General features: G+C 39.6%; 1 protein-coding gene across 2 annotated transcripts in view; it reads left to right on the top strand.

Annotated features, from left to right (window-relative positions):
* LOC111575595 (arf-GAP with coiled-coil, ANK repeat and PH domain-containing protein 2) overlaps positions 1–15,232 on the top strand; it is a 52,439-nt gene extending 37,207 nt beyond the window's left edge. The window contains exons 10-24 of one of the 2 annotated variants that reach the window (XM_023280820.3): positions 513–625; positions 1,262–1,313; positions 1,905–2,005; positions 2,192–2,297; positions 2,686–2,894; positions 4,512–4,581; positions 4,809–4,903; positions 5,325–5,527; positions 6,306–6,407; positions 7,029–7,121; positions 7,560–7,798; positions 8,146–8,255; positions 8,381–8,491; positions 8,899–8,960; positions 12,740–15,232. In XM_023280820.3, the coding sequence (XP_023136588.2) occupies positions 513–625; positions 1,262–1,313; positions 1,905–2,005; positions 2,192–2,297; positions 2,686–2,894; positions 4,512–4,581; positions 4,809–4,903; positions 5,325–5,527; positions 6,306–6,407; positions 7,029–7,121; positions 7,560–7,798; positions 8,146–8,255; positions 8,381–8,491; positions 8,899–8,960; positions 12,740–12,843 (1,770 nt within the window). In that variant the 3' untranslated portion in view covers positions 12,844–15,232. The remainder of the gene's footprint in view (positions 1–512; positions 626–1,261; positions 1,314–1,904; positions 2,006–2,191; positions 2,298–2,685; positions 2,895–4,511; positions 4,582–4,808; positions 4,904–5,324; positions 5,528–6,305; positions 6,408–7,028; positions 7,122–7,559; positions 7,799–8,145; positions 8,256–8,380; positions 8,492–8,898; positions 8,961–12,739) is intronic. The other variant, XM_055017356.1, reaches the window with a different exon arrangement.
* The last annotated feature ends 938 nt before the right edge of the window (positions 15,233–16,170 follow it).

The following is a 16,170-nucleotide window of genomic DNA, read 5'->3' on the forward strand; positions in this document are numbered from 1 at the left end:
AGGGAAGATTGGCTGAATGATTATCATTAATGTCATTAATTTGCTTTCCCCATTTACTTGATTGACTTCATTCTTTGTTTCTTGCACACAAAGAAGTGTTGTTGGTAGCTGCTGCTGGCTATGTATTATCTGACAAACTATGTAACTCTTGGTGTGGTTTTAGAAATTTACTGTTTGACTTGTGAAGTCTTCACTTCATACGGAGAACACATTGCATCAGTCGTACTCGATGTCTGCTGTGTAAGCTTCAGCTCTGGCTCTGCTGTCTTGTCTTTTTCTTGGTGTGAATAATCATTGAGATCAGTGTGAGCAGCGGCTGTGCAGTGCTGCTTTATTCAAGGTCACTTAGCTCACTCCAGTGCTGGTCCTCATTTAGGAAAACTGCAGTGTCACTCATCTCTCCGGAGAAAACCATTAGCAGCACAGGCTTTATAATAATAATGAAGTTTTTATTATTTCAGTGCTCATTGTTTGCTTTCTGAGTCTGACTTTGCTTTCTTCTTTGTTTTCAGGATTTCTCGAATGACGACACCAAGCTGGAGTACAATGTGGATGCAGACAATGGCATCGCAATGGAGGGTTATCTGTTTAAAAGGGCCAGCAATGCCTTCAAGACATGGAATAGGTACAGCGGACACAGTTTAATTTGAAGCTTTATAAATACAAATCCTCGTAATGATTAGAAATAACTTATGTGGGGCGATGATGGCTTTAAAAGAGAAACACCGTCATGAAAATTTAAGTAATGATCAGTGCTTTACATCTTAATACCTCAGCAAGGGTTTTTAAAGCGTGTTTTTGTCAAGGTCACAGGATTATAATGACTAAAGTTTAACAAACAAGAGGTACTACATAAGTGGACAAACTGGATGGATTTTTAGAAACATTTCCTCAATCAGTTCACCGTTTGGCTTTTGTCTTTCGATTCATATAGGGATGTTATAATTCTGGACACAGAGCTCTTTAAAATATATACAGATGAGTCTTTTTTAAAATCCTTTGTTGATTGAAGAATTCTACATCTTTTTTTTTCCTCCAAAATGAACAGTAGTTATTTTTAGATTACCACAGCTCACTGTTTAAATAACTGTGGCCTCGAATGAATTTATCTTCTCATCTCATTATCTTCTCTTCTCAATTAATATTCTCTCAGTATTTCTTTTACTTCCTTCCGCACCAGCAGGGTGTCAAAGTGTGTTATTGTAGGAGCATCACTGGTATGTGACTTGTGTTTTTTATTCAACTTGTGATCTCCTTTCAGGCGTTGGTTCTCCATCCAGAACAATCAGCTAGTTTACCAGAAGAAATTTAAGGTATGTCAAGTGACTCCCTGCACGCTGACCACAATCAAATATGCATGTGTTTGACTTCCAGCACAAATATCCCTCCATGTATTTTTAACAGCATGCCACAGCCTCACTTCAGAGCACAAGTTGACAACAGTCGTTAAGTGTGGAATAAACCACTGCTGTGTGAATGTTTTTCCCTATGTGTTTGTTTAATAAAGTGCAGCCATTGTACAGCTCACACATTCCTGGAAAAGTCACATTTTTCTCTGTTTATACTTTTCATACATTTACTGTTAGTCACACTACGCTTGCAACATGCTACAGAAAAATAAGAACTGTCAGTGCAGCTGACCAGTTTTTACTTTTCCACATAATAGGTATGGCATGCGTTTCCATTACAGTTCTGTACTGTGATTTTATACAAATGTATCTTCTGACAGCAGTATATGCAGATATTTTAGCACCTTTGGTTATTTGTAAGTGAATCTGTTTATTGCAAAGGCAGATTAACTGTTGTTGCTACAGACGTAAGCAACATCTTTTATCATGCTGTATGAATCTCGTTTTTGTGTCTGTGTGTTGTGTTTAACCAAAGTTGCTGTGTTGTTCCCTCAGGACAACCCTACAGTGGTGGTAGAAGATCTGAGACTATGTACAGTCAAACACTGTGAGGACATTGAGCGTCGCTTCTGTTTTGAAGTGGTGTCACCCACCAAGTAAGTTTGAGTCACTGAAATAATTCTCTCTCGGTCTAATGAGCCCTGCAATATATTTTAGATAAAGGTGGGAAGGTAGGGCAGCAAGTGTATCCGCCTTCAAACACATGTTCAAACACACACTCCTGTATGTACTCTGACAGTCTGAGCTGACAGCAGCTGTGTGACGCTTGTCTGCCCCCACAGGAGCTGTATGATGCAGGCAGACTCGGAGAAGCTGCGACAGGCTTGGATCAAAGCTGTCCAGAACAGCATCGCCACCGCCTTCCGCGACAAGGGAGATGACGGCGAGGTAAAAACCAAACACACTGAGACCGAGTGGATGGTTGGTTGGAAGGATTCATACTTAAAAATACGTTTTATAGCCGATAAATTCAAAGAAACAAAGGTACCGTTACAGAGATACAAAGATACCATTTGGGACAAACATGCATTGAGAAAAAAAGAAAACTAGTGTGGTTTTCGCAGGTATACAGCAGGATATAGTTTAATTTTCAAACTGCCATCAATGTGTATACATTTGCAATTTAAATTCAGTTTAGCAGGTTTCCATTTAGTATCCTCAGACTCTTTGCCTCCCCACAAGGATAAAGTTTTATTTCATTTAATCTTATCCCACTTTATTACCTCTACACTGTCCTTTTTGGTGACTGAGTATTTTTCTATCCATCGCATGTCAGAAGCTGGATAGGAAGTCGTCCACATCGACAGGGAGTCTGGACTCTGGTGGGGAGCCAAAGGAGAGATCACTGAAAGGAGAGAGTGCCCTGCAGAAGGTCCTGGCCATCCCAGGGAATGCCTGCTGCTGCGACTGTGGACAGCCTGATCCCCGGTGGGCCAGCATCAATCTGGGCATCACCCTCTGTATACAGTGCTCTGGCATCCACAGGTAAAGTACTGTCATTTTTCATGAGCAAATCTTTATTTTAGGTATTTTAATATTGCGGTCACAAACAACTACACACTTAAAAATGGCGACAAATTCTAGTCCTGAAATAACAAAAGTGGAAGAGATACATATTGAAGGTGTAGTGGTATACAAAAATCAAGGTTTGGTACTTTCCTCAGTATTAGGTGATAGTTTGGCGCATTTTTGTTACAGCAAAAACAAGAAATGCATAACATTAAATTGCGTTTTTGTTTTTTTTTTTAATTACCACTTGCTCGCTGAGCAGACTATAGCTGTGTCTGTCTTTAAAATGTATGTTAATACTGCTGCACCTGACTGCACCTTACTAATAGAGAAGTAAAATGTACAAAATAAACAAGCCGAAATATATATTCTCTCAGCTGGACTGTGCTTGTATTCACATATACCCTTATTAAGTAAAATGTCAAACTAAAATGAAAGGGAAAATATCAAACGAAGATACAAAGTCATAGTTTGCACGTTTAATTACTTTAAAATAAACGAGCTTCACTCAAGAGAAGAGGAGAAACTCAGGGAGACTAATTAACTAAGGGAACATATAGGGTATATTTAATTTATTATTTTATGGCTTTGCAGGAAGAGAGTTTGTTTAGAGTTCATTTTAGCTCTTTTAAAAATAGAAATGATTATAAGTATGAAGACTTACGTTTGTTATGGAAAATAATTTCTATCAGGGCCAAAGTGTGAATGCCTTAGACAAAATGTTGGTCTTTTGCGATTTATGATATGTAAACTCACTCTTGTGTAAACTCACAGTCTACTTGGGATGTTGTGACAACCTTTAATGACTTTCCAGGGTGAAGTATTTAATTACTATAGAGGCCAGTTTAATCTACATAAGTGTCCAGGTTTGTTCCCACACTGTCCACTTAAACCAGTGATCAGCAGTGAAGCTTTTTTTCTTGCTGCAACCACAAAAACAGAACAGATTCTTATTGTGATTAGTAAAATATTACTTAAAACAATTTTAGACCTTATACATAAAGTTTAAGATACTTTCACTTTAGTTACGCCTTTGTGCCAGTGACAACTGGCCACAGAGATTATATTTTATAGTTTTCCATCAGCCTTTTTCTCAGGAATGCCTTGAGGGAATTTCTTTAAATTTGGTGTTGATTTTGATTCAAGCATGAACTGATTAGAGTTTCTTATTCAGAGGTCAGTGTGATCTCACATTGTTCCTGTTGTAAACGTAATATATCAACTAAGTGCAGTAATTGTACCAAAGCTAACTTAATATTTGCCTTTAGTACGGTATGTTGGTACAGTTGTTCCTGGTACTTTAGAGTAACTGTATATGTAACAGACAAAAGTTTAGTGCTGCCAAAGTAGTGCTCATCTCTCAAAGAGCTACATTCTTCACATACAGTACTTTGGTTTTAGTCATTGTTGCTGCTCAGCCCGTGAATCTGCAGACCTCGCTTTCCACCTTGTGGCTAAAACATAAACTACACCCATGTTTGTTAAAGCATGATGATCTTAAAAGTTTTCCACTGTTACTCCTTTTAGCCCTTCCACAATCAAAGCATGGTGAGTAAAGTCATTGGGCTTATTTATGGCTTCTGTCATCTACAGGAGTCTGGGAGTTCATTTCTCTAAGGTTCGGTCTTTGACTTTGGATACATGGGAGCCAGAACTACTTAAGGTCAGTGAGGAAGCTATGAGAAGGTATTTTAACAAATGTACATGAACTGTTCCAAACAATGTCTTACTTTTAATTAATGTGGGGCATCTATTGCATGCACTGTTTATTGTCTGCTTTGTAATATGCTTGACAATCACTGTGATATCCATTTTGCAGGTGTAACTAAAGTACATATTCTGGTTGATTGTCCAGCTGCATTAACTGCTTTCATTCTCCACATTTTGCAGTTGATGTGTGAACTGGGGAATAAAGTTATCAACCAGATCTATGAAGCTCGGCGAGAGGAGCTCGGAGCCAGAAAACCACAGCCAGGAGACCCAAGGTACAGGACTAATAGAAAACATTATGGTATTTTCAGACCTGTAAGTCTTACAGGAAAGAAAAACATTCTCATCTAAATAATTTCTTTATAATTTGTTCTTCCTTCTTGTATCATATATTTGGAAAGGCTGCAATAATTGCAGTATTCATGAAAAACCCTGATCATGCTTAACAGATTTTAGAAAGGAATACATTTGAAGAGAAAATGTTATTGCTCAATAAATAAAAAAATAACTTCAGCGTCATTGTGAAAATAAATTAAACAGCCCATCTGTATTTGCAGTGCAGCTTCTACATCAAACTGCTCTTGGTTTGAGTAGATAAACCATGTAATGTTGTCAAAATCTACTCGTGATGTGCAGACTGTCGACTTTAATTTTCACTTACCTCATGAACTCGATATGCTTCTGTTTTGCTGACAGACATGAGGTTGAGGCCTACATCAAAGCCAAGTATGTGGATCGCAGATTCATCCGCCGGCCGTCAGACGAGGAGCTGCGCAACAAAGTGATTTCTCTGAGCAAGCAGGAGAAGAGGCTGAGCAGCAGCTCTGAACATCTGCCACCAAGACCACCCCCACCCACCCCGAAACTTCGACCTGGTTCTAACGTCTCTGGGCAGTCAGGTCAGTACAAAATATAAACAAAGCACAACTTCAACTTGCAGGATCAGACAGAAATAAAACTACAGGATTTTTTCTGGAGGGGAGGTCCAACAGGCCATAACATTCAAAAATCACCACAATTGGTAGCATGTTGAAGACTCTAGGGTTAAAAGAAGTGAGGCACTGTTGGATCATTTATCCGCGTTGAAAGGTATCGTTTACTTCCGATCAAGTTGTAAATTGGGATCTCTTAGAATTAGGACAAACTTTTTTTCGAAAAAAGAACCTTCTTCCTTTTCCAATTCTTTAACCCCCCCCCCCCCTTAAAAAATCCCTGGTTACTAGACGAATAAAACAAGATTTCAGAGTTTGGTTGTTTCTTTAACCACCACAGAAACAAAACCTTCCTCTGAAATAAAATCACACTGCACCAAGTATGATTGTATGCTCTACTGTGACGTTTGTGCTGCCGTGGAGATGTGTCCACCCATTGGCATACTGTATGTTCTCTGTGAACAGCATATGTCTAAGCCCTCTTTGCCTCCCATTGCTTTTCGTAGTCTGTCTCTTCCAGTGTCAGCAGAGCCAGTAGTCTAACTATCTGTGCTTCCACCCTGCCTCTCTCTTCTTTCTCTCAATCTCCCTTTCTCACTCTCTTTTTCTTTCCTCCCTGGCTGTTTTGTGCTTCTGGACTAACCCCTGATCATACTACCTACCCTAAAACACCCCAACCCCACCTTGCCACTCAATTTGCACCCTTCGCCCTCCAATGTCCAAACTCCCATCATCCCTTGCGTAGCTGCTGCCGGTGGCGCGGAGGCTCGCCGTGACTCTCTCTTCTGTCCTGACGAGCTTGACTCGCTCTTCTCCTACTTTGACACCTCCTCCAAGCTCAGGAGCAGTAAGTACTAAAAGCTCAGTGTTTCGCTTGCTTTCCATCCCCTCTGTCCATTTGAATTCACTGCTTTGGGGCTGTGAACTAACAACCCTTCATCCAGTCCTCTGTTCCTTCCTCATCCAGACCTTCCTAATCAGTTGTCCCGTCATGTTTTGAGCATTGCAGAGCATACCATGTTTTGTTTTTCCAGAGGAAAGGGGAGTGTTTCTCTCACACATGGTTTTGGTCAGTGTCTGGTTTTTGTACTTGTATCTGTGTCACCATATTTTTGGTTTTTAGGGACCTGGAACTTAAGGTGACTTAAGGTGGAGGGGATCTGTCATCCAGTTCTCTTTTTGTTGCTTTCTGCAAGCAACTTGTTTGTGCACTGAGAGTAAAAAATATCAGGACCACCTGCTGCAAAAGTAGCCCTTATCAAAAACTAGTAGATACTTCAAAATTGATTAGATGCAAACTCATTGATCAAAGAGCTACATAAGAAGGCTGTATCTGATAATGTGCTAAAAAGTTTTGCTTTCCACCACCACAACATCAGCAGGCAGGTGCTCCTTTTATTTGATATACTCAGTGAATGACATCGTAGTGCACTTCAACAAGTAGTGATTCAGACTCTTTGTTTTACAGTGAAAAGCGCAGACAGCGGCATTCAGAACAGTGCTGATGGGAGCAGGGAGATGCTGGCCAATACCCCCTCCAACAACAGCCTGGCAGATGCAGGTGAGACAAACACATGTCTGTCAGCGCATCGCTGCCTCTCTGAGCATGGAGCATCTTAAACAACCAATGATGCTGTCTTCTGTGGTAGGGCAAGATTTTATAAGAGAGAGTTAGGGTCGTCATGCGATCACAACAACCTGTGGACAGCTGACTATGAGCTAAAACACACCACCATTTTTTGTCAAACATTCGTGCCTACATATTTTGCATCATAGTACAATACAGTACAGATAAAGCAGCATTTCAGCTGCTTATGAATCCATGCTGTTTTCGTTATTGTTGTCTTTCTTTTGTTGTCAATGAAAGTCTAAAGAGGGTTCTTTTCCTGGTTGATTAGATAAGCTAGGCTCCAGCAAAATGAGTAATTCTACTCTACCAGCAGACTGTCACAGCACAAACTGTTTTCATTGTACACACATCCGTGTGCCCCTTTCCCAGACGCTGCTGAGTCTCCGCCCATGCCCATGCCCATGCCCGCCACACTGCCTCCTCCTTCACCCTGTAAGGAGATGGTCTTCTACGAGCCCAAGGAGTACAGTCCAGGCCTGCAGCTCTACTGGGCGTCATGCGCCCGCAGCCTGCCGGACATGGCGGAGGCTTTAGCCCACGGAGCTGAAGTCAACTGGGTCAACACAGATGAAGAGAAGAGGACGCCGCTCATCATGGCGGTGCAGGGGGTTAGTATGGCTGCAGGAAACACCGTCAGTTTGATACCATTTACTGTCTTGAGTGGATAGTTTGAGGGAGCATCAAAGAAATTATGGTTCATCATAGATGGTTTTAGACATTTTACAACTTTCACTAACTTAACGCACAAATATTTTAATATAGATTGTTAGTAAAGTTGGAATTTTTGGTTATTATAGTGCTACATATTAGGACTTTTTGCAAATAATTGTCTGTGAAACATGATAAGACTTCTCAAGATGATATGGATGTGCTATTTCAAGTACGTTATTCCTAAAAATGGTATGTATAATGCTTCTAAGTCACATAAACATGTCACATCACCGTTTAATTTCAGGGTTCGTTGGTCACCTGTGAGTTTCTGCTCCAAAACGCAGCTAATGTGAACCAGCAGGACGCTCAGGGGCGAGGACCCCTCCATCATGCCACCATGCTGGGACACACAGGGTTTGTTTCCACATGTCCCTACCTTCATTACTACACAAACCTGTTATTCAGAATGGCAGTTTTAAAGACAGTGGTGCAACACAGATAATGCTTGACCTCAAACTCACCTTTCATCTCTGTTGCAGGCAAGTGTGTCTATTCTTGAAAAGAGGAGCAAATCAAAATGCTGCAGACATTGATGAGAAAACACCCCTGACTATAGCGGTGGAAGCAGCCAATGCAGATATTGTCACACTGTAAGTTCTGTTACTGATCTTCCATAGTGATGTTTTGTTAAATTTACTTGCTCCTGCTAATGGTTAAGAAAGTAATGCTAATTATTTTCAGACTTTTTAAGGCGTTATACAGTAACTTCTGTAAAAGCTTGGCAAATTCAACATCATTATTTGTAAATGCCTAAAAGCTTCTGTCAGCTCAGCTAAAGTGACTGCAAAGATGTAACTACTTCATCGCATGAGGTCTCAACAGAATTATTAGTGCCTTTTTTTAACATCTACATGTTAAACAGTTGTCTTTAACTGTGCTTTATTATGTATTTTTCAATTTCAGACCCTTGACAAAATTAAATGTTAACAGGCTGTTCATTGACTGTGCCAGATAATTGTGGCTTTTTGTCATTTTTGTTTCTTTGTGCACTTCACAGGTTGCGACTGGCCAAGATGAATGAGGAGATGCGGGAGGCAGAGGGGCCCTACAGCCAGTCAGGTCAATATAACACCAATAGCCCCACCGAGATGCAGTACAGGAAGTGCATGCAGGAATTCATTAGCCTACAGCTGGACGAATCTGAATAAGTGTCCACTTGTCTAAACACAGGGGCATCTAAAACCAGGCTTAAGACGTGTAGAGCTCAGGTTTCAGAGTTGGGGTCAGTTAACTTAAAATCAGCAGATGAAACACAGTGTGACATCGTACCTAAACCAGACAATTCACTCTCAGTGGTTTCATTACAAATTGGGGCAACTATTTTCAAGACAGGTCCGGGTTAGAGGGACTTAATCCACTGACTGATTAGATGAACTAATCCCAGCTCTGCCAGATGTGCTCCTGTGTCCTGCTGTAATAACTTCCATTTTAAGCTTCCAGCTGCTGCCAGGTGCTGCACCTTGTGACATAGAGTCAGGTGCTCGTCTGTGTTAATGTGACAAACTTAAAGCCATTGACTCTGGACAATACTGAAGAGTTTTGTTCCAAAATGGAACATTCTCCTTTTCCATTAAGTGACTGTTACTCCAGTCGAATTATTGAGAGCACAAAATGGAAAGAAACGGTGTCACTTTCTACTTGACAGTCTGTATCTCCTTTAAGTTGAAATTGTACTGCTTGATGATTTCCTCTGTTTTAGAGATGTTCAGTGATTTTTAGCAGATTAGTACAGGTTTTTTCTTTTTCTGAACGGATTCTGTGTGTCTGCTGACGGTCACAGTATCTTTGCAAAAAAACAAAACTATCTACCCTGTAACTGCCACCTGTATACAGTGACGCTCAGACCTCAGCCGGGTGGCAGTTTTCACTACAGTATCTGGCAATAATAGTGACTTTTGAATGATATTTTTATTCATGTGACCAGTCTGGAGAGGTGTGTTGCGTGTCTAAGTTTCATTTTCAATTGACCTGTCAGAAGAAATGTATGCACATTCCTATTAATGTTTATGCAACTTCTGTACCTTTTCTCATTTGAAGTCTTAACCAGTTTGAAGGCCTGTTTACTTATTTGTTGTCGAAACATGATGCATCTTGCTGTTGTTACATGCCTGGTCAAAAAGAAAGTCTATTTTAGAACAGTTTTCTTTTGTAAAAAATAACTCCAGGAACCGTATAATAATGATTCTTACTGTACATGTTGTAAATGATGTGCAAACATGCATTTCTTATTAGTCTGTATTTGACAGAATAAGCAGAGTTTAGAGTGACTCTGGCTGCACAGGGGTGAGTGCCATGAGGACTCTGTGTTCACATCCTTGCTTTTCTTTATTTGATTGTGTGGTATTTACTTCCTCTTATGACAATATTGTGTCTTGGTTATTAGTCAGTTAAATGTGCTTGCTCATTGCCTGTAATCAAGGGAAATCCTGAATTGTAAAGATGAAGGGCCTTTTCGTGCCGTTGCATTGGTCTTCTCGAATGTTGATGGATTTTTACTCAAATATAGACAAACCATTTGAGGATGGTACGTCGTCAAGCAACAAGTGCAATAGTCTAGAAAAAATATCCACATGTAACCATGTATAGCTTTGTATCACCTGCTAGTCCTCGCTTATATTTATCTTAATCATGTGGGAGCTTTACAAGAAAAAAGAAATCTAGATATTCACAGAGAATGTGGAAAGAGTTGAGTGTGATGCTCATTTTAGTTTTGTCGATAGTACATGAACGATTGAAATGTACCCCAGTTTCATCCCACATCTTCGCTTCATGCAGCCCAAGATCCTCGGAGGGCACCAAAGCACTTTGATTGAATGTTGATAGAAAGAGCAGCTGCTGCTGGCAGAACAGCGTGTGACCTTTTGAGCTGCAGACTTGCTTGGAGATGTGCTCGGTAGTTAAAAACAGGGTTTACTGATCGTGTTGATTGTTTTTACAGGCAAGTAAAAGTCTTCTGTCCGTTAGAGTAGATGCTGAGATTTCTTCTTAGATTGTGGATCAAAGGGATTTGTGCATTTCTGTGTGATGACCACATGAGGGAGGGCTGAGCTCACAAATGTCAGTCGTTTGCCCTTAAAGAATGGAGAATTTTACACTGAGGGCTAAATGTGTAGCTGGACTGTTATTAGCCTGTTAGCTGCTTTTTTTACAGGTGGAATGTCCTTTGTGGTTGTTCATACTTTTAAATACTGAATTAGGAATATTGTGGACCTGAATGAGAACAAATGACTAGAAGTTCTTTTTTGCATGTTTGTTGTTTTTAGCTTGTGAAATGTTTATTGATAGAGATTGATTGAGAAACAACTGCTGGCTGTTGCTTTAAAGGTCAACAACAGATAATCTAGACACAGTCGTGAGAGGAACAGAAGGAGGTTTGTGTTTAGTAGAAGGAGCAACGTAGAGTGTGAAGTATGTGCTTCCAGTCACTGAATGATCCTCGTTGTGCTCGGCGAGAGGATTCGCCTTGTTGCAGACATCAGCTCCGTCCTCTTTGACACCTTAGAGCCTCTTCATCAGCACCTCCAATCAGCTGATGAATGATGGAACTGATGAGGGATCTTCAGGGGTAACGAATGTGAGGGAGACCTAACCTCATCAAACCTCCCTCGCCTTTTTATTTAAGTTGCAGTTCTCTTGACCTAAGAGTTTCTACCTGATTAAGTGTCTAGAAGTGCAGAGCAGCGGTTCTCAGTCTTGGGGTTTCTCTGTGTTTATTGTGGGCATTTAAGCATTAATGTTCTGATATCGGGAGGGAAATATATATATTTTTTTAACATAATGATTATTCTTTTAAGGTTTTCCTAAATATCCATTTCTTTAATCAGTATTTTATGTAGTCTTCTAAACTGATTTAAAAAGCAGAAATTTTCGCTTGAAACTCCACCAGACTGAGAACCGCTGGTCTTTTATAAGATGAGGCTCTTTGTTTTCTATAGCTTATAATTGCTCTCATTCACTTCTCTTCATGTAAATCGACTCTCTCAGTTTTGTATTTTTCTTTTCTCACTCTCCTCCCCAGAGTTTGTGCCTTTCTTCTGTTCTCTTTTTTCTTTGGGGTGCTGAGGCCAACACAACTGTATTTTTGTACATAAACTCCTGCACTTTAACACAATACAGTTGTTGACAAAAACTCATGTCTGTGGGCTTGTCTTTTCTTTCGGACTCGGTCTCAAGCTGCTAACGGTGGCCTCGCTGGCTGTTTTCTGAAACATTTGCCTTTTGCTTCTTCTGTTCTTGCCATCTTTTCTCCCTCTGCGTTGTTCTGTTTCATATTTCGAGCCACGCCGACACTCTTGACAGGTACGGCCAACTTTTTCTGTTTCATTCTCGTTGACGTCACTGCATGAGCTCCTCATTCTGCAATAACACTCTGTTGATGCATGTTTTATTCTGCTCTACGTGTTTGTAATGAAGGCGTAAATGATACTTCATCTTATGTTGGTCAAGTTTGTTGTGACAGATTAGTCTGGAAAACTTGAGTAATGATAATATTGTATCATTTTACTTGATTTAATTGCAGCCGGGTGGTGCAGAAGAGCCTACAATGCACCCATCCTGCCTGCCTGTTTGAAATCCTGTCTGACAAAAGCATTTCATACTTTCTGCTGTTACATGTCAAATCTTGTAGTTCTTTCTTTGTTGTGAGCTTAATTTATGAGCAGATCAGTGATTTTTACCTCTCAGATTCTTTAATTTGAAGGCCTGAAAAGGTTAAGGTGTCTAATCATTCATAAGGAATGAATCTCAAGGTCAGAGAAAAGTCAGAAAAAGATGTGACAATGTTGAGAACGATGTTGTGCCATTGCTGATGCTCACGTCTTTTGTCCTTGTTGTTACAGGAGATGAAACCTACCAGGACATTTTCCAGGATTTCACCCACATGGCCTCCAACGATCCAGACAAGCTGAACCGCTACCAGCAATACGACCCTCAGAGACCCTGACACTGAAGGAGCACCGTCCACTAGCGGTCAGATAGACTCACAGAAACTATGAGATGTCTGGAATGACGTCCACTTTCCCTCCAACATCATTCAGAAACTGTTTGAAAGCAGCAGCCTGTGCTTAGCTGCTGCAAACACACAGCATCGTATCTAATGCGGCCGAAGCTCCCTTTTGTCAGTTTCATTTTGTTTGCAGCTTTTGTTTAAAACTTCAAGCATTTCAGTCAAGTGAAGGGGAATGTCTGTGAGTGGACCTCACTTTTTAATCTTTTTAAACTGTGCTTCTCAGTAGGGCCTATTACATTAAGTAAATGGTACAGTGTTAAAGCCTTTGAATGGATTTGCAAAGGCACTAGTGCTAATTGAACTTGGTCTGAATGTAGAGCGGCTATCAGGGCTGTCAGTTATTTTGGCCTAGTTCAATTTTTCATGTCACACTTCCTGATAGAAGAAAGTTAAATACTTCATTTCATTTTTAAAGTGTTTTCCCTTTTCAATAGGATCCTTATGAGCATAATTTTTGTATCACAGTTTTGCTTTAGACTCTCCGCAGCCTTATACACGGCAGCAAGCTTTTACTTATTTGCACAAATCGCTTTGTCTTAAATCGCCACTGAGGTTTACCAGTTTTGATGGTAACTTTGACACGTTAAACAGTGTACAGTGCTTATGGAAGCAAACCCGTTATTGATTTATGTGATGTTAAATAGATAGTAGTTGATTTCAAAGGACTTTTACATGCTTGTGTTTTTTTAAAATATGTTTTTCTGATTGAATTTTCCATGTTAGTACCTGCAGTACATGTTAATGAGGCAGTCAGCCCTTCAGCACCATAGTTCTGTGGAATTAAAATGCCGTGAGTTGTTTTGAAATGGTTGTTAATTTGTAGATTCACTCTCAAGGTGATATGAGATTAACAGTATCGAACTGCAGAATACCTGAGGCTGTTCATACTCGGTTTAGAAGTGCTGGTAACACTTTGTTTTATGGATCCACCACTTTCCAAACGTTTCCTGGGTTGAACTGTGCAGGATTTTTCTTGTACACCTCCTTTGTTTTTTTTTTTTTCCATTGTCACAGTTGACTTGTGACACCTCAAAAGTGACAATAACTACAGCTTCTTACTACCAGATCCAAAATTCAGGAGGTAACAAACACTCACTGAGCAGCTTCTTCATCAGAAGTACAACAGAAAAGCTCATGGCATGCGTTTACAGCACAACCAAACAAAGCTGGTTTGTTGTCAAATATAGATCAGTCGGCATAAATAAAGCCCTCTATCCATCATGCCATTAGAAACCACAGGTTGGTTTCATTCTGTGCACGGCATGACTAGATTTCCACACAACAGCAGCACAGTTTGACATCTCGCTGAAGACTTGGAGGTTTAAAAAAATGTCACCTGCAACTCTTCATCTACGTTCTTCATCTATTTTCATCACTGCAGCTGCTCCTTATTGCTGAATTAATCCCCATGAGGAAGGTAAAACTGATCAGCTCACTAAAAACCCTGAAAAAGGCTGTTGTTTTGTAGAGAAATACTTAAACAGCAGCACTGCGTCTTGTCCTATAAATCACTTGTGTGTAGTTCAGCCAATTGAAACAGACCAATAATAGAAACGGCTATTTACAGTAGACAGATGAATATTGAATGGAAATTCTTTGAATTGATAGTGCTGACACAATGCTGACCTTAAATTGGGTTCTATTAAAATTTTATAATGTTGAATCAAATTCTTACCTCGCTGATCTACTGCTGTTATTCGTTGTCAATTAGATGTTCAGCAGTTGAACCCTGTATGTTAACTATGATTAATAGTAAAACACTTTATTACCTTTCGAGGTGACTTATTAGGAAGTCAATAGGAAATCATTTGGGAAATTAGAAACCTGTAAAATGAAGTGTTACAGAAATACTGCACATAAACCAAACTGCCCGTTGAGATTCTGTAAGTGTGTGAGTTATCATGTGTTGAGACATTTTCAGTTACAGAGCGACTCTGTACAACCTTCTTTAGACGCCTGCAGGTGAAATCTTCCAGTATCAAAGTGAATTCTGCAGATTTATTACCAGGAGTTTTGTGATTGTCTCTGTGTTTGTCTTCGACACTTCAGTATACAGTAAGGTATGATGTTAGCCATTATTTGACCGATGCAACATGGGATACAATTCTTGTACATTTTGTACAGATGCTTTTGAATTCTCCAGAGGACTGAAGTATAAAGATAGTGGTACTTGAATCATTAAATAAGCTTTTGTATATGCTGTTCTTTGTATCCTTCGATGAATTTAGCCTGTTTTATATCACCTGTCTGTACACCAATATACATGTGCTGTATAATATACCTGTAACATGCAAAGACTTCAATACATACTGACTAAGATTCACGTCTGAATGCTGGTTCTTTATTTATTTTTTGGGTTTGATAAACCAGAACCTATTTTGGGTTCATCACCGGTGCAACAAACAGCTGTTCAGCAGTGCAGGTGGGTTTGTTTGACGTTCAATATGAAGCAAGACTAACATCTGTCTCAACTCACAAGTTGCTCACGTGGAGAAAAATGTTTCTTCTTTAAATCATTTCTATAGATGTCTTTAAAAATCTTAACTGATTTTAAATTTTCATTCAAATCTTAAATCCCAGTTAAACAGCTTGGTGCCAACTTTGCATCATCTCTGAGGAAAGTGAAAATTCTACCCTAAGATCAAATGTAAAAAAGTCATTTGCAGCCAAAATATTCTATAAATTTCTCTCTGAGTCTCTCAGAGGCAGAGCATTTCCTCTTTTTAAAAATTCTGTTTAAAGAGCGCAGCAGTAATTCATCCTGTCAGTCTTTGTGCGCTCAGTGTGGTGATGAAACTCAACATTGGCCCATCATCTGTTGCTTTTTATAAAGAGGATAATCTTCTAATTTGAGGTACTATGATTACGAGATAATAAAAGGGCTCTAAAAATGCTCCTGTTATTAGGGAGCAGAAACTCTGACATTTACTGTCTATTTGTTGCTCATAATGTATAATTTCACCTAATTCTACTCTTTCCTTTGTACATCATGATGAATGACTGTCAGAGACTAAACTTAACTGTTCAGAATACAAAGTTTTCAGATATTCATTTTCAGATTTTCAAACAGACATATTAGCTACAATTATTTGTCTTAAAATGTGTCTCTGTCCCTTTATAGAAGCCAGAATTAGATTTGTAGAACAACAACTTGTTAAAGCTGTGCAGGTGTTCCTCAGGCACGCATTGTTTTTTGTATTTATAGACATAATTGTGTGTGTTTTAGTGTCCAGAAGCCCTAATTTGTTTAACCAGCATTTG

This window comes from Amphiprion ocellaris, chromosome 2, assembly GCF_022539595.1.
Source record: "Amphiprion ocellaris isolate individual 3 ecotype Okinawa chromosome 2, ASM2253959v1, whole genome shotgun sequence".
In the NCBI taxonomy this organism is placed as follows: domain Eukaryota; kingdom Metazoa; phylum Chordata; class Actinopteri; family Pomacentridae; genus Amphiprion; species Amphiprion ocellaris.